Here is a 24,634-nt window from a genome sequence, read left to right as displayed (position 1 = left end):
CCACAGGCGCCGAGCTGCCTGGCTATTTTTTGGTTGCAGCCGTCAGTGTTGTGGCGGGTCCGGCCTGGGGATTCGAACCCGCCACCTTAGGTGTACGTGGCTGGCGCCTTAGCCGGTTGAGCTATAGGCGCCGAGCTGCCTGATTTTTATATAAGAAAACTTTTTTGGGTCTGCATTGACAGGCAGTTGTCCTATGAACAGTGAACAGAAACAACATTGATGAAAGGACTGTGGTTGAGTGAGGATGCAGAAAGGTGGCTGGGGCTTCCTAAGGTCTCGGCTGGGCAGTGGCAGAGTGAGGATTTGAATTGAACCAGCCTGTCAAGCCTGCTCGCCTGGGGACAGTAGAGCAAAATGCTCGCCTGGTGGAGACTGGGAGAGGAAGTGTGGTAAAGGTGAGAGGCTCCCATTTTCTTGTGTTTCCTCCCCTAGAGACCCCAGGCCAACAAATCAGCGCATCAACAAACACGTCAACAACGATGTGAACCTTCGCATTCAGAACCTGACCATCTTGGTGAGGAACATAAAGACCTATTACCAGGTAAGCGCACTTCTGCTGTCTGCAGGAGTTCTCACGTGTGGATGTATGTTCTGCAGTGTTGTCACTGGAGCACTTTCCCCACAGGAAGCCGAGAGGAAATGTGTTCAAGTTCAGGCATCTCCTTGCTGATACTCTGGGCCCTTTCACTGAAGCCTTTCTTGGGCATCGTGTAAGGGCAAGATCCTGCATGGCTCAACTTTGTTCAGCAGACATTCCTTGAGTTGCAGATATCACTGGTGTTCTGTGAGCGCCCCAGGGAGGAGCCGTAGTTTTCAGCCACAGCCTCAAGAATGCAGCCAAACGGGGGGCTTGTGGGAATGCACCTGTGAGTGGCACCCTGGCGTGGTTGTGGTCTGCAGCCCTCCGGCCTGGTCGCTGTTTGCACAGGAGCCATTCAAGGGTTGACTACGGAAAGAGATCACCATAGAAGGACGATAGAGAGGGGTCAAGAATGTAATCATCCAGGTTGCAACCAGGACCACCTGGCTGACGCTGTCTGATCAGTGTGAGGCAGTTGGTCAGGCAAGTGGGCCTGCGGAAGGGCTTTTTAAAAGACCCATTCCAGCCAAGGAAAGAGTGGTTGTGAATATTTGGTGGTATTTGTGATTTCTGATGGGAAATGGCAATTGTGCATTTTAGAGCCCTGGTGCTCAAACCTTTTCTTAGCAGTGAAAATTCCCCCCATATGATTTTTCTTGAGACCCCAGTGAAGCCCTAGTTACTCTGATGTAGGGCCTGGGGGGCCTGAGTGTGCTCTACTCAGCTGTGTCCTCTCTCCTGGATCCTGGGGAACATGGTTTGGGAACTGCTACTCAAGAACAAGTGCTTTCTAGATTTGCACCAGAGTTTCCTTAAACCCATGTCCAGACCTGCCTCTGAGACCTGGTTCCTCAAACGTGATGTTCTGTGCTGTCCCTTAGGCTTGGTTGGGGACTATCTGCAGATGTTGCAAGGGCCCTGGCCAGCCACCTCAAATTCTGCACTTACACAGTGGCTGCTGGTTCTGGGCTCAGCTGAGGGACAGCCAGGCAGAAATTGTGCTATGGTATCAAGCTGTGTGCTGGGCCCAGTTATGATGAGGACTGTGGTTGCTTCTGTATCAATGTGGATTTGAAACAGAATGGGAGAGGGAGGGAGTAGACAGTGTGCTAGGTTTTCTGAGATGGGTGTTTCCATCCTCCTCCCATTGGAGTTGGAGTGCTGGGCCTATTTGCTTGTGGGGGCCAGTTCAGTGACCACCTGTGCTCAGTCCACAGCCTGTGGGAGCGTGGTACTGTGGGCTCTCTGAGCATCACCTCTAGAAGCCTAGAACCAGCCCGTTCATTTAGTTACAGCTGTCTGAGGACAGAGCCAGGGCTCAGGGAGAGGCCTGGGAGGGATGGTCTGGGAGCCCTGTGTGAGTTGGCTCTAGGGAGACAGAGTACATTCTTTTCCTTATCTGAGAGGAACCACATTTGGGGTGGGTGTGCTATATGCAGGGACATTTCAGCTGGTGCCTCCCTGTGACGGGCACTTGGCAGGGGAAGCTGAACAAAGGTGATGCTGCTGAGGGGAATTGGGCATCTATGGATGAGGGGTCTGGGGGCTGTGCTTTTTGCTCAGCAGGTATCAGGGTTCTGTCCCTATCTACAGGCACCATTTGTGCCAAGCAGGTGCTCTCAGGACTGTGTGCTGAGTGCATAGTTAAGCAGATGGTGCTGAAGATTTGAGAAACAAGACCCCCTAACTCAGTCTCTGTTGGGGGAGTAGGGAAGGCTTCTTGAAGGAGGTGACGCCTGAGTGGGGTTTTCGTGGGTGACTGAGTTTCCAGTTTGAAAGGTCATGGGCAGGAACAGGCTTGCAAGGCTGTCCAGAGCTGGTGGCATAACACTATAGACGCATGTGTCTCCTGCCCAGGGTTGGCTGGGAGGTGATAATCTCTATGGCAGAGATGAAGGTCTCAGACAGAGGTAAGGTTTCCGCAGCTCTCTGTGAATAGCACAGAGCAATCAGGCCCGCTATAAATTGTCAGGCTGTGAGGATGCTGCCCTTAGCCCAGTAGGACTCCTACTGTTGGTGAACATCTCCGAGGGTTCAGGTCTGGCCCAGGCAGAAGGGGCTAGACACCCCCTTAAGACTCTGTCTCAAGGCACTTTACAGTACTTGGGGTGCAGTGTAGAGTTCCAGAGGAAGAGAAATGGTCATACAAGGCTGGGCACAGTCACACCTGTGACCCTAGTACTTTAAGAGGCCAAGGCATGCAGATTGCAGGAGACCAGGAGTTCAAGAGCATTTTGAGCAAGAGCAAGACCCCATCTCTTATTATAAGAAGGTTTAAAAAAGAGAGAGAGAAATTGTCACACAAAGTAAAAGATGATGTGTCCATACTCAGAGCCCCTATGGATGGGAAAGAAGATCCAGCATACTTGTTCTCCCCCTCCTGGGTTCTTAGCTCTTTGAGCTAAGTGTATGTTGGCAGCCTTGGCCAGCTCAGTGTAAATGGTCAGGAAACATTTATTGGCAGCCCTTGGCTGCCAGTCACAGTGTGGTCACTGCCTCTCAGCCCTGCCTGCCTGGAGAAATCTGGTACGATGTTTGCATTCAGGGCTGGCACATTCTGTATAGATGGTGTTCTGCTAAGTATTTTTTTCCTTCTGATTTAAGGTAAAATAAAGTTCGTGACATACAAGTAATACTGTACGTGCTCTTTGTAAACAGCTTGGAAAACAAATGTGTAGCAAGAAAAAATAACCACCCATAAAGCCCAGGACTCCGAGACAATCACTATTAACATTTTTAGTGTTTCCTTTCAGTTCTTGAGTGAATAGTTTTTGTTTTGTGCTATTGTGGTAGTGCCATATATACAATTGCATATCCTGCCTTTTTTCCTCCCACCTAACATTATAGCACAAACATAACTGGCTATTATTGTAAAGGGGTGTTTGAAAATGTTCTCCAAGAGAACTACTGCCCAGCTTGCCCTGCCAGTCATGAGGGCTTGGAATAAAGTGAGACAAATGTGTTTCCTTACTCTGATGGGGCGGCCAGGAGGGTGCGTGGGTGGTAGGACTTCCTCCTGCCCTTGGCTTTTTGGTAGACAACATGCAGGTCTTGCAGTCTAGTCCTGGGACTGGTCTGCCAGGAGATCATTCTGCTCCCCCGTTTGTCCCCTTGTGGCAATTTGGAAGGACAGGATGTCTCCTGAGCAGCATGGGCTTGTTTGACTATGAAAAGCTATAGAGACAAAGAGTCCTGACCTTTTTCTAGGGGGACATGGGTCCAAAGGTGGGTGAAAACCAGTTGTGGCCACCAGCATCTTAGCCAGATTCTCAGTCCTTCCCTGACTGGCTGTGTTGGACTCTTCTGAAGTTGGTGTCCTAGAATCTGTGTTTTCGTAAGTTCCCAACTGCCTGAGTCTTACCAACCAACAGGACTGAGGATCAGTGGGTAAGAGTGTTGGTTCTCAAAGGGTGGCTCCCAGGTCAGCAGCATCAGCATCGGTGGGAGCTTGTTAGAAATGCAGGTTGTCGGCTCGGCGCCTGTGGCTCAAGTGGCTAAGGCGCCAGCCACATACACCTAAGGTGGCGGGTTCGAATCCCCAGCCCGGGCCCGCCAAACAACAATGATGGCTGCAACCAAAAAATGGCTGGGCGTTGTGGCGGGCACCTGTGGTCCCAGCTACTTGGGAGGCTGAGGCAGGAGACTCGCTTGAGCCCAGGAGTTGGAGGTTGCTGTGAGCAGTGAAGCCACGGCACTCTACCCAGGGGGATAGCTTGAGGCTCTGTCTCAAAAAAGGAATGCAGATTGTCAGGCCCCGCCTCAGACCTACTGTTTAAGTCTGAGAGTCTGTAATTTCATGAGCCCCCCCATGTGACATCTCACCAGGTGACCCTTCTTTATCATGTATTCTGTCAGGGGTGGGGGGAAGGAAAGGATGCAGTGGGAGGAGGTCACCAGAGGGAGCAGGGGTGTCATCCAGGGAATCATGGGAAAGGCAGAGAAAGCCAGAGTAGTACAGGGCCTTGGAGAAGCGCATGCCCAGGTCATTCTCTGCATTTTGGAGAAGAAAAAGCTGATTAGTTCCAGGTGAGATCTCTAGCCCTGGGGCAAGCTCCCAAACAGGCCATGTGCATCAGGGCTTGAGGGAAAGGCAAAGCTGGCCTCAAGCCCATGATACCACAGCCTGGCTGTCCAGGCTTGAGTCCTGTGTCATAAGACACATGTTTACTCATCATAACTGGATTTCACATTTATATAATGGTCCGTTTTTTTCCCAATCAGTGACTTGAATATTTACATTAAATGCAGATAATGGACCCAGTCTGAAAGTAAGGAAGGTGAGGCCAGTGTAGCAGCAGATCGCTGACAGGTTTGTCCTTGGTAAGCTGTGCATGACATCTGCCATTCCCAGGCCTGGACACCTTTGGTCTTGCCCCTTCTCCAGGTGGTTGAGCCCCAGTTGTCACGAGGTTCTGGAGGTTTCTTTGGCTTCATGCTGGTGGGAGCCTGTCAGAAGTGGCCTCGGTTGATTCTTTGTGTGCCGATGGACACCTTTGTGGTCTGGTCTGCATGTAGCTTTCCTCCCCAGTGAAAGGAGGACTGTTAGATGTAGGGACTTACCCGTAGGACTTGCTCTCAGATGGGGAATTTGCCCAGTTTCTGCGAGCTCCTCTCCTTGCTGGCTGTGCGAGGCTGTGAGACCTGGTTCTCCTCATTTGCCTGGGTGGACTGCTTTGCTTTGGGTTTCCTGAGTGTTCTCTGTCCAGTGAAGAGGCTAGGCCTGCAGGCCTGCAGTCTCAGGATGACCAGAGATGGCCAAGATTTAGAGGTTAAGGTCCTTTTTTTTTTTGAGACAGCCTCAAGCTGTCCCCCTGGGTAGAGTGCCATGGTATCACTCTCACAGCAACCTCCAACTCCTGGGCTCAAGCGAGTCTTCTGCCTCAGCCTCCCAAGTAGCTGGGACTATAGGTGCCCGCCACAGCGCCTGGCCATTTTTTGGTTGCAGCCATCATTGTTGTTTGGCGGGCCCGGGCTGGGGATTTGAACCCGCCACCTTAGATGTATGTGGCTGGCGCCTTAGCTGCTTGAGCCACAGGCGCCGAGCCTTAAGGTCCTTTCAAAGTTGAGTATTACAGATACCTGGAACTCAGCTCTCTGACTTCTGGTCTCTTGCTGTGGTTACCAGGCCAGAATGGACCCAAAAGATTGTTCTTTATCTCAAATGAAACAGCAGAATAAATACAGCCCTGGAGGTGCCTTATCTTCTGAAAGCATTTTTTCTTTTTCCTTTATTGCTTTCCTATTATTCTTTTTTTATTGCTTTGAAAAAGTAAAAATAAAGCAGTTTAAATGGTTACCACGAACACTTGTGTATCTTTCATTCAAAACAAATAAATATGTACATGCAAATATTTTTCATAATTGCTTGAACCTTCCCTACTTTTTTTTTTTAAAGAGACAGAATATCATTTTGTCGCCCTTAGTAGAGTGCTGTGGTGTCATAGCTCACAGCAACCTCAAACCCTTGGGCTCAGGTGATCCTCTTGTCTCTGCCTCCCAAGTATCTGGGACTACAGATACCTGTCAGAATGCCTGGCTATTTTTTAGAGACGGAGGTCTCACTCTTTCAGGCTGGTCTCGAACTCTTGAGCTCAAGCAGTCCACCCACCTTGGCCTCCCAGAGTTCTAAGATACAGGTGTGAGCCACTACTCCTGGTTTCTACTTTTTTATTTTTTAAGAAATAAAATTTTGGGGAAGGCACATATGGCTCAAAGGAGTAGGGTGCCAGTCCCATATATCGGAGGTGGCAGGTTCAAACTCAGCCTGTCCAAAAACTGCAAAAAAAAAAAAAAAAAAGAAAGAAATAAAATTTTTCCACCTGTAGTCCCAGCTACTTGGGAGGCTGAGGCAAGAGAATCACTTAAGCCCAAGAGTTTGAGGTTGCTGTGAACTGTGACATCACAGCACTTTACTGAGGGCGACATAGTGAGACTCTGTCTCAAAAAAAAAGAAAAAAAATTTTTTTTTTTTTGGAGACAGAGCCTCAAGCTATCCCCCTGGGTAGAGTGCTGTGGCATCACAACTCACAGCAACCTCCAACTCCTGGGCTCAAGTGAGTCTCCTGCCTCAGCCTCCCAAGTAGCTGGTACCACAGGCACCCGCCACAACACCCAGCTATGTTTTGGTTGCAGCTGTCATTGTTATTTGGCGGGCCTGGGCTGGATTTGAACCCGCCACCTTAGGTGTATGTGGCTGGCGCCTTAGCCACTTGAGCCACAGGCGCCGAGCCAAAAAATTTTATAAAGTAAATAAATTATAAATTTTATAAAATAATTTTCCTGAAGCAACTTTCCCACCAACGATGTCAGATGTACATTTTCTTCTATTCTTACGTTTGACAGAGACTTACAGGCAGAGTGTATCATTTATGGAAGTTTGGTCTAAAGATCCAGCAAAGCTGTGTGTTTGTGTACTCTTGTATATATGTACATGAGCTGCTTATCACAATAAAAATTAGAATATGAAATGTGTATAGTTAGTTTGAAGAATGAACAGTTTGTCAGAAGAAAGGAAGGAAATGTACGTTTGGTGTAGTTGGGAGTAACACATTAAACTCTCTTCTGTCTTATTGGTGTGGTCTAGGGGGTTTATAATTAAAGTTACAGCTGCTTAACTGCTTTGAGAGACCCACCCAGTACAGCTACAGGTACTAGAGCAGTGGTTCTTAACCTTCCTAATGCCACGATGTGTTTTCATTATTGCAAAGGGGTCACAACCCACAGGTTGAGAACCACTGTAACTAGAGGAATTTGCTTTAGGAATAATACATTTATTGAATTTACAGAGGAGAAACTACTTTCTCTACTTTTGATTTCAAAGGTTAAATAGGAGGTCTGTATTTTTGGTTTTATAGCTTATGTACACATCCTAAGGAAATTAGAAATAATATGTTATTACTGTAGATTAGGAAATAGAATTTTTTTTTTTTTGAGACAGAGCCTTAAGCTTTCGCCCTGGGTAGAGTGCTGTGGCATCATAGCTCACAGCAACCTCCAACTCTTGGGCTCAGGTGATTCTCCTACCTCCACCTCCCAAGTAGCTGGGACCACAGGCGCCTGCCACAACGCCCAGCTATCTTTTGGTTGCAGCCATCATTGTTGTTTGATGGACCTGGGCTGGATTTGAACCTGCCAGCTCAGGTGCATGTGGCTGGCACCTTAGCCGCTTGAGCCACAGGCACTGAGCCTAGGAAATAGAAAATTAAATTTCCCCATTATCTCACCACTTAGGGATGTCATTGTTAACATTTTGGTACTTCTGCTTGCTGTGTGGATCAGATTCTTCATATTGTTTGTAACCTGGTTTTTGTTTTGTTTTTTCCTCATCTGCCGTGTAGTGAGCATTTTCCCATGCCATTAAATGTTCTTTTATTGATTGCTTGGTTGAGATAAGGGCTCCAGCGTACAGCCTGGAGTACAGTGTCATGATTGCAACTCACTGCAGCCTTGAACTCCTGTGCTCAAGTGATCTTACCTCGGTCAGCCTCCTGGATAGCTAGAATGTTGCCTCCATATCCAGCCAACTTTTCACTTTTGGTTTTTGTAGAGATGGGGCCTTGGTATGTTGCCCAGGATGGTCTCCAACTCATGGGCTTAAGTGATTTTCCTGCGTTGGCCTCTCAAAGTGCTGGAATTAGAGGTGTGAGCCACCATGCCTGGCCCCTAATATGAATTTTAGTGTCTCTGTGACATTTCATCCTGTGGCTGTCCTCCTATCATTGATACTGAGTTCTTTCTACCTCAGAATTAGAAACAATACCACCATGAACATACTTGGTACCTAAGTCTTTCCACAAATGTTTTCATTTCCTTAGGATAAATTCCTAGCAGACGAGTTCCTTTGAGGACTTCTGCTCATTGCCAGAATTGCCTTATTTATAGGTTTTTTCTTTTTCTTTGGTGAATTGCCCATTGTTGAGGGTATTTGCTAAAATGCACTGTTCTCTGTTGCTATTGAATGCTAGAGATCGCTGTGTCTCTCCCACACTTATGAAGTTGGGAGGTGGCTTTTGCTGTGTGCCTGTGCTGGAGAATCATTGCATGCAGTTTGGGGTCTCTCCAAAGACTGCCCGGGGGGATTGCGGAGGGGTTAGAGGACAAGACCTCTATGTCGTGGGGCAGGGCCTAGCTGGGGGTGGGGGTCCAGCCTGAGGACTGGGCTCTGTTCCCATCTGACCGGTGGGGGCCTTTGTTTGCTGGTGGATGTGACAAACACAGGAGCCTACGGCTTCCCTGTGAGTATTTACAGTCAGTTTAACGTTCTAAAGAGAACCTTGCAGGCTGCATTGGGAAGTTAGGCCAGGGGTGGAGGACAGTGGTCTGTGTGGGCCCCTCCTTTCCTCTTCCTGTCCCCCATTCTCTTGCTAGTGTCTGTGGAGTGATGAAATGCAGGATGTGGACATTCCGAGGCCCAGAGTGGGTGTTGCTTGCCAGGTCACCCGGTTCTTTTCCCTTTGTCTCTCTTCTTTGTCCTTTGGGCTGGCCCTCCACGCCTGAGTTGCTCACGTTTAGTAGGGCGGGGGAGAGGTGAGGTGGAGGAACTGCTGCCTGTGCCTGCGCAGGAGGGGATGTTGCAGGATGCTGGCCAGGGGTGGGGGTGACACTTGGAATGCGCTTGGCCTGGGGTTGGAGGGAGCCAGAGTGTCAGGAAGGGGGTGTCCTAGGAGTGGTACCTGCAGAGCTTTGGAGATGGAAAGCAGCCCAGAGGTTGGGGCTTTTGTGGGGCAGGGAGGCTCCAGGTGGTGAAACACCTTGGTGCCAATGAATGTGTCATTCGTCCTAACAGGTTTGTGTGTCTTTGGGGGGACTTTAAGAGGAAAAGTTTAAGAAAGAAACACTGGCACCTGTGTAGAAAGAAATTGGACTGGCTTTGGGAGGGAGTGGGGAGCCAGGGCAGGTCTTGAGAGCCTCAGTCCAGGAGCAGCAGAGAACAGGATGAGCTCCCACAGACTTCTGAAGTGCATCCAGCCTGGATGTGAGGGGCCGGAGTGAGGGGTACCTGGGTTCCCGATTTGACTTACAGGTGGGTGGTGGGGCCAGGTCTCTGGGTGAAGAGGAGCAGCCTTGGCAGGGCTCAGGCCTGCCTGGTGTCAGTCTTGTGGGCAGATGGGTCTGGTGGACCGGCTGGGGGTGCAGGCTCCAGGAGTTGTCTTCAGGGGCTTCCGTTGAGAACACATAAGCAGGTGTACAGGGTGAGAGCCCCAGAATGAGGGTGCGGGTAGTACACAGGGTGCTCCCCAAAGAGATAGTGAGGAGCCCCTCTCCCGCAGTGGGAGTAGTGGGCAGAGAAAGCTCCAGCCAGCACACAGGGCCACCTGCCCTGCACACCACTCCCGTGGCTCAGTGCCCTGTCTAAGGCTTCTGAGGCCTGGGGCCCCAGAAGCTTCTCAGCAGCCCGAGGGGGCCAGAGCCGGACTACAGCTTCAGGGCTACCTGGGTTCCCTTTTCCACACTTGACAAAAGGCGTTGGCTCCCAGTCTGTAGTGCTCCTGTCCTGCTGGCTCGGGGCTGTGTATTTTGGGCTCAGAGGGCTAGTTGCTGGCCAGGAGCGCGGCACACCGAGAGGATGCCTGATGATGTGCTGAACTCCACGCCTTTGGAGAGCCAGGTTACCTTTCTGCCAGATGTTAGGCTGCCCCCGCTGGGACTTGGTTTCCTTTCCTTTCTCTCCTTTTTGTTGTCAGAGGAAATGCTGCCTAGGGCAGTGTTGTGGTTCACACCAAATCCTAGCACTTTAGGAGGCTGAGGTGAGAGGATCCCTTGAAGGGGCTCCTGAGGTTAAGACTAGATTGAGCAAGAGCCGGACCCCATCTCTATAAAAAATAGAAAAATTAGCTGGGTGTGGTGGCACTAACCTTTTTGTAGTCCCAGCTACTGGGAAGGCTGAGGCAGGAGGATCACTCTAGCCTAGAACTCGGAGGCTTCAGTGAGCCACGATGACATCACTGCAGTCTGGCTCTGGTAAAAAAAGAGAGACCCTGTCTCAGAAAAATAGTGAATAGCAACTAGAAACTTTGGGACTCAAATCTGTGCCCAAATTAAAAGGCCGAGAAAGGTCTTGAAAGGAGTGTAATCTTTACTGAGTGCTTGTGCCGGGAACTTCAGGGCGTGGTCCTTTTCCGCCATTACATCGGCCTCATGAGAAAGAAATCGCTGGTCCTATTTTACAGGTGAGGAAACCAAGGCTTGTGGAGTAAGATGAGGAAGCCGCCCCAGAAAGCTGAGCGTTTTCTTGATCATTGGCTGCTTGGAGAAGCTTCTTTCTAAAAACTAAGCTTACTAGAATCATGTAGGGGCATAACTGCCGTGGGTGGGACTGACTATTCTTTGAAGGGCGGCAGAGCCCTCAGATCTTCTGGCACTGGGGTGGGGTGCCTCGAGTGGTGTGCCAGGCTGGGAGTGCCACCTCCAAGGGGCTCCTGCTCAGGCTCCCCCTTGTCACCCAGGCTTCTTATAGCCTGGAGCCCCAGGGGAAGGGACTGGGCTGCTTCAGGCACCTCTACAACTTCCGGGTGGGAAGGCGGGAACAGCTGGCCTCACCCCCTAGAGGGGCAGGAAGAAGAGATTCAGGGGCTAATTGTCGGGGGTGTGGAGGGTGAAAGGTGAGACTGCTATAATTAGCAGAGTTGGAATTTGGCCAGGACTACCTAGGAGATGGGGGAAGGGGAGAGAGAGACAGAAAAAGTGGAGGGGGAGAGAGAGAGAGAAGTGTGTGTGTGTGTGTGTGTATGTGTGTGGGGGGGGACAGTCCTGGTCGCTGAGGGCTGCTCCTGCAGACCTTGAATTGCTGGGAGTTTCCCTTCTGAGCGGCCACATTTTCCTTTGCCTTAACCGGAAGGAGTGTGCTCTTGGCTGGGGAGTCTTACCTTTTGCTCCCGGGTGTTGCAGGTGCCGCCCAGACACCTGTGGCTGCCACCTCACTTTGGTCTGCTTATTTAGCACAGCACTGAGCCCAAGTGCTCAGAACACACAGACCCAGGGGATCGGCCCAAAGCCCCACTCAGCATCCTCATGCTTATGAACCTGGACTTTCTCCAGGGCCTCTCCTTCTTCTGAATGGCATTTTACCCCCAGAATTACGTTTCGCGTACCTTTTCTCTCACCATGTCAAGTATGAACTTTTTCACCTTTTGCTCAGTTTTTTCTTAATTCATGGCCATTTGTTTAAAAAGAATCGTGGTTTTGAACCCATCACAGGTGGTACAGTGCCTGCCACTGCTGAGCTGTTGAGGGTAGGAAGCGGGGTGGTCACCCTGATCATAGGGCAGGAGGTCCGGATTTATGCTTCTAGAAGAATTATAGTTAAAACCGCCAATGTTAAACCCACAAGCATCAAGTGTGAGCTGTGCTTCTGGTCGTGAGTCCTCATCAGCATCATTTTTGGGCAGGTCTTGCTCAGCTCCCATTGAAAACTGTGCTTTGAGGAGTGTTGAGTGTTGTGAGCAGTGAGGGAAGTTAGAAGGATGGAAGGTTAGAGACAGCTTGTGTTACAGCAGTGTCCTAAACCCTGGGAAGAGCAGGAGGGCATGCTAACAGGGACCAGTTCCTTTTGTGACAAAAAGGAGGGAAATATAGTTCTCAAGTTTCTAAAAAGAAAAAAAGATTCTCTTCTTTGCCTTGGGTTTTGGTGTTAAATGCTAAGATCAGCGTGTTTGATGTTACAACCGGTTTGTCAGAAGGAGTCTCGGAAGAACTTGCCCAGGCAAGCTTCACCTCTCCATAACAGCCGGCTGTGTGGCGCACATCCAGGGCTAATAACATTTTCTGTTATTCAGCTGTTCTTTTTGGAAAGGCAGAGATTTTTCTGCCGTTTTGCCGTGGCGTTCAGGGCCTTGGTCCTTCGTGGTGTAATTTTAGTCTCACTTCTCTAGTTATGAGAGGAAGATGGAGATAATGAGGTTGAGGAAGTGCTTAGCTGAAATTGGTGGGCTCAGCCCGGACTGGAGAGGTTGAAGAGGCCACACCCTGTGTCCGCCAATCTTGACTTTTGGTGATACTTTGTAGGGGGAGGTGGAGGTTTCAGAAAGGTAAAGAGTAGAGGCTGCCAGGTGTGCGCTGCAAGGGCTCTATTGCTTTGGGATTGGGCTTTCAGCATTTTCTGGGTGGAGGGGTAGAGGGAGACATGCCCAGCCCCGCCAGGCTGGGAGGAGCAGACAGGTTTGCATTCTCAGCTGGGGGCTTAGGAGATTAGCTGCTGCCTGCCCACTGGAAGTGTATGAGCTAGCTCTGGGGGGTGGTCTCTTTGGTTACCCAGCCAGGCCAGAAAACAAGGTGGGGTGGGGGGGCAGGAACAGGGAGAGCTCCACAGCTTTGTCAGCTGGAGTCATTTAACTCTTTCTCAGGTCTAGAAATTTGTGTGTCACTGTTCCTAGCAGTGTGACTTAGGGTGCCTCATTTAATGTCACCTGTAAAAATATGGGCAGTAAGTACCTTATAGGTTGCCAAGAGGCTCAGATGAAATAGTGGGAGGCTTTTTGAATCAGTAAACAATGATAGTGATAGTTCACATTCCCAGAGAAACCTCTGTATTCTGTGTTTTGCAGATGGAGGGGGCACAGTTACTTGTAGATAGAGGACTTGGGAGACAGGAGACATGAGTCCAAGTAAAAATAAAAAGAGTAAGAGAAACAACCACAAACCTCACCATCTGCAGAGGCACAAGGTCGAGTAGTGGGTTCCTTTGAGAGCCCCCCCATTTATGGCCTTGGGCAAGTTACTTCATCTCTGACAGCCTTATCTGAAAAAGTAGAGATATTAATAGTGCCTGCCGGGAGGATTGCAGGAGGGTATAGTAAGGGCCTTGTGCAGGTCTCGGTGAGACAGGACAGGGGATGATAGGATGCCCACCCGTCTGGCACAGACTGGTGGGCAGGCCCCCAGCCCACCCCACTCTGGGCCTCTGTGCGTTTCATTTGTTGCTGAGCGGATTATAAAAGGGCCCTTCCAAGAGCAGTGCTGTCTGATTCATTTGGATTAGTCTAATACGTATGCACGTGTGTGCTTGTCTCTTGCCCTACACACTGTTCTTGTGTGTGATCTTTTATTTTAAGCTTACTGTGTACTGAGAGACTTCCCCATAGGATCTGACTGAGGGAAGCCTCACAGTTTTCTCCTCCACCAGCAGTGAAATTCCTTAAAATCAGGCGCTGACTCTTTTGTTTGTCTCTCACCTCACCGTCATGAAATATGTCTCTGTCAGTGTGGGCTAATGACAAGATGCATGACAATGTAAGCCATGACTCAATGGAATAAATAATTCAGAGAATAAGTCATTGTGTTCCGGAAACATGGTGCCGCAAGGTATTGCTCTGGGCTGGAGCCAGGAGGCCTAACGCTCCCTAAAATGACCCTAGCAAGGCCCCTGACCCTTGCCCTTTCTAGACCATTGAGTGATTGGAGATCCAGGGCCTGCCAGACTTGCTGTATCCCTGGCACACAGCAGGGACTCAGATCCTAACTGGGGGGTAGGTAGAGGCAAACCCGGATGGAGGTGCAATGAGGGGGCTGCTGGAGCCTTTGAGTCCTCCCTTACCAGGTCCCCTGCTGTCTTCACGCAGACCCTGTAGGCTTTTCATGTGGTGTTTGCTTTGTTGATGGAAATGCCATATGTCAGGTACTGGTAAGCTCAATCCCTGAGGGGTGGAAATTAAATTGATTGTTTTCAACCTTGTCTAGCCAGCTTCGCTCCCCTGAGCTTTCTAAGGTTTAGGTTTAATGACTTTTAAAATTTAAAAAATAAAATTTTTGCCTCCTTTCCAAACCTTAGTAACCAAACAAGCTCATCTTCTTGTCTAGTGAATCAGATTTATATCCCTTTAAAGTGTGGATTTGTGGCTACCTGTGGCTCTGGAGCAGTTTGGGCAGTGTTTGTGCTTAGCTGGTCTCTTAGCTCCTCACATTTGGGCTTTCGGTAGAGCTTACAAAGTTGAATTTTTAAATGGAAATGAACTGAGTTGCAGAGGTGGATATCCCAAGCCTAGATGCCAAAAGAAAGAAGAGTTGGTGATTTCTGCTAACTCTGGGCTGTTTTGATAACCTTCTGTGTTGGTTAATCGGCAACAGGTTGTCCAGACTTTGAGAAGAAACCAGATGAGGGCTGAGATACGGGTCACTGGCAAGATAGATTCTCAGATCTGCAACTCTTCTTTCATCTCCTGCCTTTACCCTTGTTTCTTCCTTGCATAGATAAAATTCCCTCTACCTATAGGTTTTGGGGAGACAACCCCATCCATCTTGCAAACAAAATAGCAGGTGGCAGGGTATGTCATCCCCTGCCTGCTCATGATCCCCTGCTGGACTCCAGGGCTGTCCTGACACTGGTGTGACCTGGGCCCAAGCCATTTCTTCCTCTATCAATTGGGGGTAATAACTGGACTCAATTGTGACCTTCAGAGAGAGAGTGCCAGTGCACTGTTTTTGCTACCAGAGGCCTAGGCTGCTTCCCATCTCCATCCTCCGCCCCCCCTTGCCTTTGCAGTCTCTCTTGCCCCAACACCTTCCCTTTGTTGGCCTCTTGGAGCCCACGCAGAGTCTCTGAACCAGGTTTAATTATTTTCCTTACTGCTATCATCACGCCCTTTGCTCTGACTTGCTTTCTCTGTGCCAGGTGTGCAGACTTGCTCAGGGATACTTGCTGAGTTTTGCTCAGGTCCCTGTGGAGTGGTCCCTGGGAAACTCCCCAGGAACGGGTTCATGGGATGGGCCAGAGTGGACTCCAAAATGTTCCTTCTTTTATGCTTCGCCTGTATTGAAACTCTGGATCGTTATCAAATCTGGGGTTCAAAAGATGAGATAAATTGATTTCTAAAGGCAAAGCCACTTTGACAGGCCGTTTGATCTCGTCCCTTTAAACTCCAACAGCCTTCTTGAACAGAAGGTAATTGAGAATGTGACCAGTGAAACCTTCCTCCTTCCTTTTTTGCTTTTGGAAGGATTCTCCTCCTCTAGTTCTGACTAATTGAAGTTTCTTCCCTGCTTTGTGATGTTGATGTCAGGGCCTGGGAGCTCCATGTCCATAGCTAAGCCACCCCTCTAGATTTCCTGGATTGAGGATTTTGGGGGGAAGGGAAGGGGTGATCGATGCCAAAGTTTATAGGTTATGTAAGTTCCTGGGTGTGTTTGAACTCCTCCTAGGTATGTCCTCAGGAGGGGAGAGCTGGAACCACTGGAGATGGCTGTGCTTGTGGGACCAGGGTCAGCTGGGAGTAACCTGCATGGGGGCCCTGGTGGCTGCCACCTGACAGGCCCATGTGGGTCTGGAGCATCCATGTGGAGTGAGGAGATAAACTCATGCTGTGGCTTTGCAGCCCAAGAGCATGTTCATATGTGGTTGGAGAGAATTTAGAAAGTATGAGGGTAACTAACTAGTCTTTCAACTCCAAAGTAGAGCAAAACTTTAACAAACAAGAAAAAGAAATACAGTACACTCAGGAAATTTTAACTTTAAATCTTTTAGGAAGCTGCCCGATTTTAGAAATCGTCTGACTTTAAAAAGAAAGGGACACAGGGAGTTATTGTGTAAAGAGGTCAGGGTTTTAGTTTTGTAAGATGAAAATGATTCTGGAAATGGATGGTGGTGATAGTTGCACAACAGTGTAAATGTACTGAATGCCACTGAACTGTATGCTCAAAGGATTAAAGTTAGGTTATATATATTTTATCATAATTAAGAAAAAAAGCAAGAAACCCATTTGGGAGGGTTTTTGCAGCAAGAGGGTGATGGTGGTAAACTAAAAAACCTGTGTTCTGTCTCCCTGGGGTCCAGCTGAGGGACCTAATGAATGAGTTAGCTTCTGAGGTTTCCAGAACGTTCAGTTTATGACTGCCATTGCATTAAGTGCTAGGTGTTGAAGGCGCTGGGCCTTGGGGGGCTGCCGCTAGGGACCCTTATCCTTATATACCTTACTTGTTAAGTCTTCACTATCACAGGATGGCATTTATCCCCTTCTCAAAGATGAGACATTGGAAGCTCAGGGAAACCAAGAACCTTAGGGACCCTGTGACAAAGTCCAGGATCTTAAAACAGTGAATGCCAGAGCCAGAGGAATGAACCCACGTGTTTTCTTTCCAGAGGCTGCATTCGCTGGTTCTGAAAGGTGGCGGGAGTTCAGCAAAGGGTGTGTCTATCCCATAATATGTGCTTTGGAAATTTTTGATTTGTGTGGGGTTTTTTTTTCCCCTTCTTTTTTAACTTGCTTAGGCCTTGGGAATCCTGAAATAGCACAAGACCAGCTATTGGCTTTTTACATATGGTGCCTGGAAGGTACCTTTGCCACCACTGGGAGGACACAGCAGGTTGCCTGCGGGCTTTGCTCCCTAGTGTCCAGCAGTGCTGATTTGGACTGGTCAGTTAGAAAACAGAGAGGTTAGGCTCAGCAACCGTAGCACAGTGGTTATGGCACCGGCCACATGCACTGAGAGTGGCGGATTCAAATCTGGCCTGGGCCTGCTAAATAACAATGACATCTGCAACCAAAAACATAGCTGGGCGTTGTGGTGGGCGCCTGTAGTCCCAGCTACTTCGGAGGCTGAGGCAAGAGAATCACTTGAGCCCAAGAGTTGGAGGTTGCTGTGAGCTGTGATGCAACAGCACTCTACTAATGACATAGTGAGACTCTGTCTCAAAAAAAAAAAAAAAAGAAAAAGAAAACAGATTAGAGAGATAGCGCCCCCGGGTAGCCTCTACCTCCCAACCCCCAGGTTCTTTGCAGAGGGAGACTTTAACAGTATGAGTGCCTCTGAGATGCCAGCTTTTTCTTTCTTCTTTTAGCACAGAGCATAGGGCACACTTTCACTGTTGCCCTAAGAGGTAGGGGTCCTTACCCTCTCTAGGTTGATAATGAGATGGAAATGCCAAAAGCATAAGTTAAAAGGATGGAAGTTTTTTGAGGAACATATGGCTGTGTGCCAGATGCTGTGCTCAAATATATGTCAGAGAGTAGAACGGGCATCTGGTGAGAGGGCGTATGATGTTGCTTACGAGCGGCTTGAAACCCTGGGCCCAGCCTTAGAAGTGGCGTCTCTCTGCCCTACTTGGGAGTTCCAAGTAATCATGGCTAGTTGAGCAAGATCTGGCAGTAAGTCTTTTCCTTTTTTTTTTTGTTATTAAATATTTGAAACAGGGTCTCACACTGTCGCCTGGGCTGATGTACATTGGCATGACCTAGCTCACTGCAACCTCAAATTCGGGGGCTCAAGCAATCCTCCCACCTCAGTCTCCTAAATAGCTGGCACTGCAGATGCATGTCACCACACAGGGCTAAGTTTTCTATTTTTGTGGAGATGGGGGTCTCACTGTTGCTTAAGCTGATCTTGAACTCCTAATCTCAAGGAGTCCTCTCACCTCATCCTCCTAAAGGGCTAAGATTACAGACAGGTTTAAACAACACTACCTGACCTTTTGCGTTTTTGTTATTTGTTTGGAGTTTTATTTTTAAAGGAAAAACCTTTTTACTTGGAGTCAGCATAGGGGTTTTTCCACATTGATGCAATTTCTCTTAAGTCCCAGCAGCCAAGCTACTCCTATTGATGATAGATAGTCCTAGGATAGGAAGACTTTTCAGAAGTTCATGCTTAAATCAAGCAGGATTAAACTGTCAGACACAGAGGCATCCCTTTCCACTTGAAGTTTTTTGGGTCTAGGTCAACGATTTTGGCTTTGAACTTAGAATCACATCTAGAAGAGCAGTTGGTGACTTTCCTCTGGGGGGAGCAGAGGAGGGTCAGGAGGAAGGTGGAACAGAGGTCAGGGCACACATCCCTTCCTTCCCTTTTAGCATCTGGACTTCGAGGAAGCGTGAAAGGAGCCATTTTTTCCTTTCTCACCTTACATGCCCCTGTGTGACTTGTAAATGCCCCACTGCACTTGGCTATTAGCTGCTGAGGCCATAGGGGCCAGTTAGGCCTGAAGCTAATTAGACCCTTGTTCAGGTCGGGAACAGATGTGTTCCCTGTGTACCTTGGTTTTACTTGGACCTAGTGCTGGGCTGACATCCAGACTCATAGCCTGCCTTGGGCTGAGTACAGTCAGGAACTGGGGTGCTTTATTTTGTCCTTTCTGTTTTTGTTACATCAGTGGTAGACATCTGAATAAAACAGCATGGAAAGAAGACAGATGCTTCATTTACTCACCACCCTGCCACCTCAGCACAGTAAAGTGGTTCATAGTTCACTGTCCTGCTGGGCCCATGGCCCTTTCCTGGGAAGGGAATCTGTGGTTTTCGTGGGACAGCTGAGGGCTATTAATACCCGGGGAAGTCCTTCATACCAGCCCCAGAGGAGAGGAATACACTTCCCTCTTGCCAAATGTGTCTGAGTCACGGCCCACTGTTAGCACAGATCTCAGTCTTTATTTGGTTGAAATATCACGTGTTTTGAGTGTTTCAATCCTTCTTTAGACATTTTCTGTGCTTCACAAGTAGCCAATTGCATGCCATGTGTACTTGTTTACATACGGGCTTGAGAGCGCACTGCAGCAGACACAAGCCTCATCTGTTCTTCGAGGTTGCTGTAGCTCATGTTTCCCAGGAAAAGCGGGGCCCTCAGCCAGGATCTGGAGTTGCTGTGGTGGACCCCTTAGCCTGCGATGCTTCCAGGGCAGGCACTACCTGGTACCTGTTTGGGCCTCAGAGTGCATGAGGCCCAGAATTTGTATAGCCAATGTCAAGGGCATTGGAAAGGTGGGCTAGGGCAGGCCAGAGCTACAAGGGGCAGCTCTCATTTTATAGAGGGTAGGGGATGGTGGCTGAGTTAACAGCAGAGCTGGAACCCAGCTCCCATGGGGCAGATGACAGAAGTCTGGTTGTACTTAGGTTAGAGCTCACTTAACATGCTGATTTCTCCCACTTGCTGGCTAAGGGAGCTGCAGATACCCCTGGGGCTTGCCAAGTGTCTTTGTGTTTTTAAGATTCCAGTGTCGACTGTGATGTGGGTGGTTTCAGGACAAGTCCAGAGGGCACGTGGTTCCGCCCTTTGGCAGCAGAGAAAGTTAAAACTTGAAGGGACTTGAGCCACCCAGGGTGGTGGCTTTTGTGCCCCCGCCATACAGCAGAACCTCTGGGGAGCCCTGGAGACACATTACCTGGACCCCAGTGTGGGAGGTTCTGACTTAACGGCCTGGGTGGGCTTGGATTGCTATTACTGGAGCACCCTCCACTGCGGAGATAATTCTAACGTGCCCCCACAGTTAAGGCCAGCTGACTCTGTCCAATCTACTCTTCTTCTGTAAGCAGAAAAGTTGAAACATGGGCCAGGAGGTGGTTTCTGTCCATCCTTCAGCTGGAGCAGAGTCCTAGACTTGAGATCTTGGCTCTTGCCCCTCAGGTTGCTTCCTGCCCTGTCAGGTATCAGCCAGAATCTCCCAGTGGCCACGTAGCCTGGAAGCCCCCGGTGTGCTCGCCTACATCTTCCTGTGCAACTGTGCCTCCCAGAGCCCTCCCTGCAGGGCCTCACCCAGCAGGCACCAGAGTTTGGGTTTTTGAGTTTGCAACTGGCTTTGGAAATTTGGGGGAGATAGAAAGGGAGCTCTCATAGGGGCCTTTCTGGGAGCCGATTGTCTAGTATGTGTTTCCTACCATGCATGTGGCCAGGTGGCTGACCTTTAAAGATGAAGCAGAGCTGTACTCGTCATCTGAGCTAGTTTGCTGACGGTCTGTGTCCTGGACACTGGCCTCCTTTATCTGGTCATCTTAAACATAACCTCCAGGAGGATATGGCAATATTAAAGTAGAAGAAGGGCCGTGGTGGCTCACACCTATAATCCTAGCACCCTGGGAGGCAAGGTGGGTGGATTGCTTGAGCTCAGGAATTCGAGACCAGCCTGAACAAGAGTGAGGCCCCTATCTCTAAAAATAGCCAGGGACTGTGGCAGGTGCCTGTAGTCCTAACTACGTGGGAGTCTGAGGCAAGATGATTGCTTGAGCCCAAAGGTTTGAGGTTGCTGTGAGCTATGACGCTACAGCACTGTACCCAGGGTGATATAGTGAGTCTGTTTCTTAAAAAAAAAAAAAAAAAAAGCAGAAGATACTGGGCACAGTGGCTTACATCTGTAATCCTAGCACTCTGGAAGGCCAAGGTGGGACGATCACTTGAGCTCGGAAGTTTGAGACAGCCTGAACAAGAGCAAGGCTCCCACCTACTACTAAAAAAAATGGAAAAATTAGCTGGGTATTGTGGCAGTCACCCATAGTCTCGGCTACTTAGGAGGCTAAGCAGGAGAATAACTTGAGCCTAGGAGTTTGAGGATGCTGTGAGCATGGCTATAATGCCGTGGCACTCTAGCCTGGACAACAGAGTGAGACTCTGTCTCAAAAAAAAAAAAGTACAGAAGACAGAAACAGCTTCTAGGTGTTCACCTTGTTAACACACCACCTTTGCACCTGACTGGTCTAAAGCCCCCATAAGAGTAGAAAATGTGCACTGAGGTGCGGCGCCAGTGGCTAAGTGGGTAGGGTGCTGGCCCCATATACTGAGGGTGGTAGGTTCAAACTCGGCCCCGGCCAAACTGCAACAAAAAAAATCTGGGCGTTGTGGCAGATGCCTGTAGTCCCAGCTACTCGGGAGGCTGAGGCAGAATTGCTTAAGCCTAGGAGGTGGAGGTTGCTGTGAGCTGTGACGCTATGTACTCTACCAAGGTTGATAGAGTGAGACTTTGTCTCTAAAAAAAACAAAAAAAGAAAATATGCACTGGTATTAGTGACTTAGGAAGTTTTTCCTAGGCCTGAGTTTTTTGGTCCTGACTTGGTTGTCATCTGGTAAAATTATTTTACTTTTTTTTTGAGACAGAGTCTCACTTTTGTCACCCTCGGTAAAGTGCCATGGCATCACAGCTGACAGTTACCTCAAATTCTTGGCCTCAAGCAATTCTCTTGCCTCAGCCTCCCAAGCAGCTGGGACTACAGGCACCTGCCACAACACCCAGCTATTTTTAGAGACAGGGTCTTGCTCTTGCTCAGGTTGGTCTTACACCTTTGAGCTCAGGCAGTTCACCTGCCTTTGTGCTCAGGCAGTTCACCTGCCTTGGCCTTCCAGAGTGGTAGGATTATAGGCGTGAGCCACTGTGCCGGTCCTATCTTATGTTCTAAACTTCACCCATCAAGAGAGATTGTTCCAGAGTGTTAGATACTTCTGGTCCCTTTGGGCTCTTTCTGTGTTGGAAGACCTTTGCAGAAAGCCTGGATGCCCCTGCCCCCATCTCCACTCATCTCTGTTGGCTGCTTCTAAGAAGGTCCAACCTCCCTTGAGCACTTACTGTGGGCCCAGCACTCTACATGGCAGCCCTCAGAGGGTCTGTGATTATAGGAACTGAACTAAGAGGTTCAACAGCGTAACTTGGCCAGGGAAACACCTTCACCAGCTTCAGAGTCAAAACTCTCTGACTGCAGATTCCATAGTGGCATTAAATTGAATTAGTTGTCTGAGCTTGCTGCGAGCAGAGCAGAGAGTTGAAATTCTTCAGGCTTTGAGAATTAAATTATTCTTGTTGTGAATGTGACACACATTCTCTCCAGTTTCTTTATGTATGCTGAGGTTATACTGACTCATCAGTTTGATGTGCTTGGTGCAATCAGAGAAAATGGTGGACCAGAAGCAGCCCATGTGGGCTGCTCTTAAGGAGAAGATTAGAAGTTGCAGGTGGATGCACACCCAGGGGTGGGCCTTTTTGGAAAGAGCATTGTGAATTACTGAAGTGACAGGGAATATTCAGAGTGAAGGCAAAGACAGGGTGCTCTCTTTGGCAAGAGTGGAAGGTACCTGTGGGGAGGCATCCATACAGGAAGGACAGGAGAGAGCCCTGGTGCTCTATGGTACCCCCCCCCCCCCATGTACACTGTGACCTGAGCTGTGAGGACCTCTTCACCCCACAGCTGCAGACCTCTGGACTGATCAGGGAGCTGCTTGGAGTCTGTGCAGCAACATTACATTGGTGAGTGGGCACAGCAGGGACCTGGTGGCTTTTGTTCCCAGGTTGTTTTGACTGATGCCATTCTGAGCTCTTAGGTTCATGGTGCCTGGTCAATGCTGGACTTTGCTACACCTCTCTCTGCACTGCCCCAGCTAGGGAGGGAACAGGGAGAGTAGATGCTCACCTGTGCTGTCACTGGGAGCCGAGCACCCCTCCCCCCACAGGGAATTTGGTGCCAGACTCCACTTCCGAAGCCCTGCAGTGACTCCCTCTATGAGACCTGGGCAGAAGGAGAGCCCAGCGGTCCTGCCCCCATACCCCCTGTCTGACACCATGGCCCCACCCCCAAGGTTTCAGCATTGCCACTGGGCTCTGTGGCCCAGCCCATGGGGCTCCAGTGCTGCCACCAGAGCCCCACAGTTCCCTTTGGCCACCCCCATGGTCCAGTGCTCTACCAGGGACCTGCTGGCTGAGAGCTGCCATCAAACCTGGGCCCAGCTGGAGTGAACACCTGCAGCCCTGACACCTGTGATCACTGCCTAGATAGCCTCACCCAGCTGCCACTGTCATCACTGTGGGGAAACCTGAGCAGAGCAATCTTCCCTCCATGGAGAGAGACTCACCCAGCCCCCAGCCTGATCTTCCAATAGTGGCCTAAGAAATAACCCACCAATCAACATGAAGATTATCCAGGACCAGTTTGGACTGTGACAATCATGGCGGAACAGGACAACATAAAACAGCTACATTGTAGTCTCTCAGTGCATCCATCCCTCCTAGGTCAGTCTTCTAGAGTAGGTCACCAAAGCACCATCTAGGAACCCTTTCCTTCTTTTCATTAAGTAGGAGAGTTCCGGGCCAGGTGCAGTGGCTTCCTAGGCCTATAATCCTAGTACTCTGGGAGGCTGAGGTGGATGGATTGCTTGAGCTCAGGAGTTCAAGACCAGCCTGAGTAAGACCCTGTCTCTAAAACTAGCTAGGTGTGGCTCAGCACCTGTAGCACAGTGGTTATGGTACCTGGCCTGGGCCAGCTAAGCAACAATGACAACTGCAACAAAAATAGCCAGGCGTTGCAGCAGGTACCTACGTGCCCAGCTATGTGGGAGGCTGAGGCAAGAGAATCACTGAAGCCCACGAATTTGAGGTTGCTATGAGCTGTGACAGCACATCTACGGAGGGTGACATAGACTCAGTCTCAAAAAAAAAAAAAAAAAAGCCAGGTGTTATGGCCTGTAGTTCAGCTACTCAGGAGGCTGTGACAAGAAGATAGTTTGAGCCCTAGAGTCTGAGGTTGCTATGAGCTATGATGCCACAGTACTCTATTGAGGGTGACAAAGTGAGATTCTATCTCTGGGGAAAAAAAAAAAAAGGAAAGAAAAGAAAAAGAAAAGAAAAATTAAGTAGGAGAGTTCCTAGTAAAGGAGAATAAGTATTCTGCAAACTCACCTGCCCTGAGCTGAGAGAGAGGTTTCAGATGAAAAAAAGCAGCAAAAAAACTCTGGCATCGTGTGAAAACAAGCTAATGCAACACCCCCAGGGGATCATAATGAACCTACAGCAGTGGACCCCAACCAGAAGGAAGGTATGGAGTTGCAGAAATGGATGCCAAAAAATAAAAATAAAAAGGAGGCCAAATAAGATGAATGGGATTGAGGAGAAAGTGGAAAACCAACAGAAGCCGCCAAATAAATAAATAAATAAGCCAGGATATTAAGAAAAAATGAAAAAGTAGCTAAAGAGCTAGATAACATAAGAAAGAATATAACAGAATTTAAAGAATTGAGACATCTTGGGAATTTCAAAATAAAACCGAAAGCTTCCAACAATAGGCTATGCCAAATAGAAGAAAGAATCTCAGAGCTTGAAGACAAGGCTCTCAAACTAACCCGTTCAGTCAGAGGTGCAGGAAAAAGAATAAAGAAGAAGGAACAATCACTAAGAGAAATATGGGACTATGTGCAGTGAATCAGTATGTAAATTATAGGTTTCCTTAACAGAGGAGAAGAAGAAAATGCAAAAAGCATGGAAAGCATATGCAAGGGAATTATTGCAGAAAACTTACCTGGTATCACTGGAAATTCAGATGTCTAGATAGAAAATGGTCATTGAAAAGTGGGAAGATTCATAGCAAATAAGACATCTCTAAGACACAT

The 24,634-nt window shown here is 48.9% G+C and overlaps 1 protein-coding gene across 1 annotated transcript in view; it reads left to right on the top strand.

Moving 5' to 3' along the window:
• The window catches only part of LOC111724191 (protein Daple-like), an 87,078-nt gene that overhangs the window by 9,019 nt on the left and 53,425 nt on the right, over positions 1-24,634 (top strand). The window contains 1 exon segment of the mRNA XM_023511585.1: positions 433-541. Within this exon segment, the coding sequence (XP_023367353.1) occupies positions 433-541 (109 nt within the window).

Source organism: Otolemur garnettii, unplaced genomic scaffold (assembly GCF_000181295.1).
Source record: "Otolemur garnettii isolate 467f Iridium unplaced genomic scaffold, OtoGar3 scaffold00020, whole genome shotgun sequence".
Lineage (NCBI taxonomy): Eukaryota > Metazoa > Chordata > Mammalia > Primates > Galagidae > Otolemur > Otolemur garnettii.
This window is presented reverse-complemented; position numbering and strand designations above follow the sequence as displayed.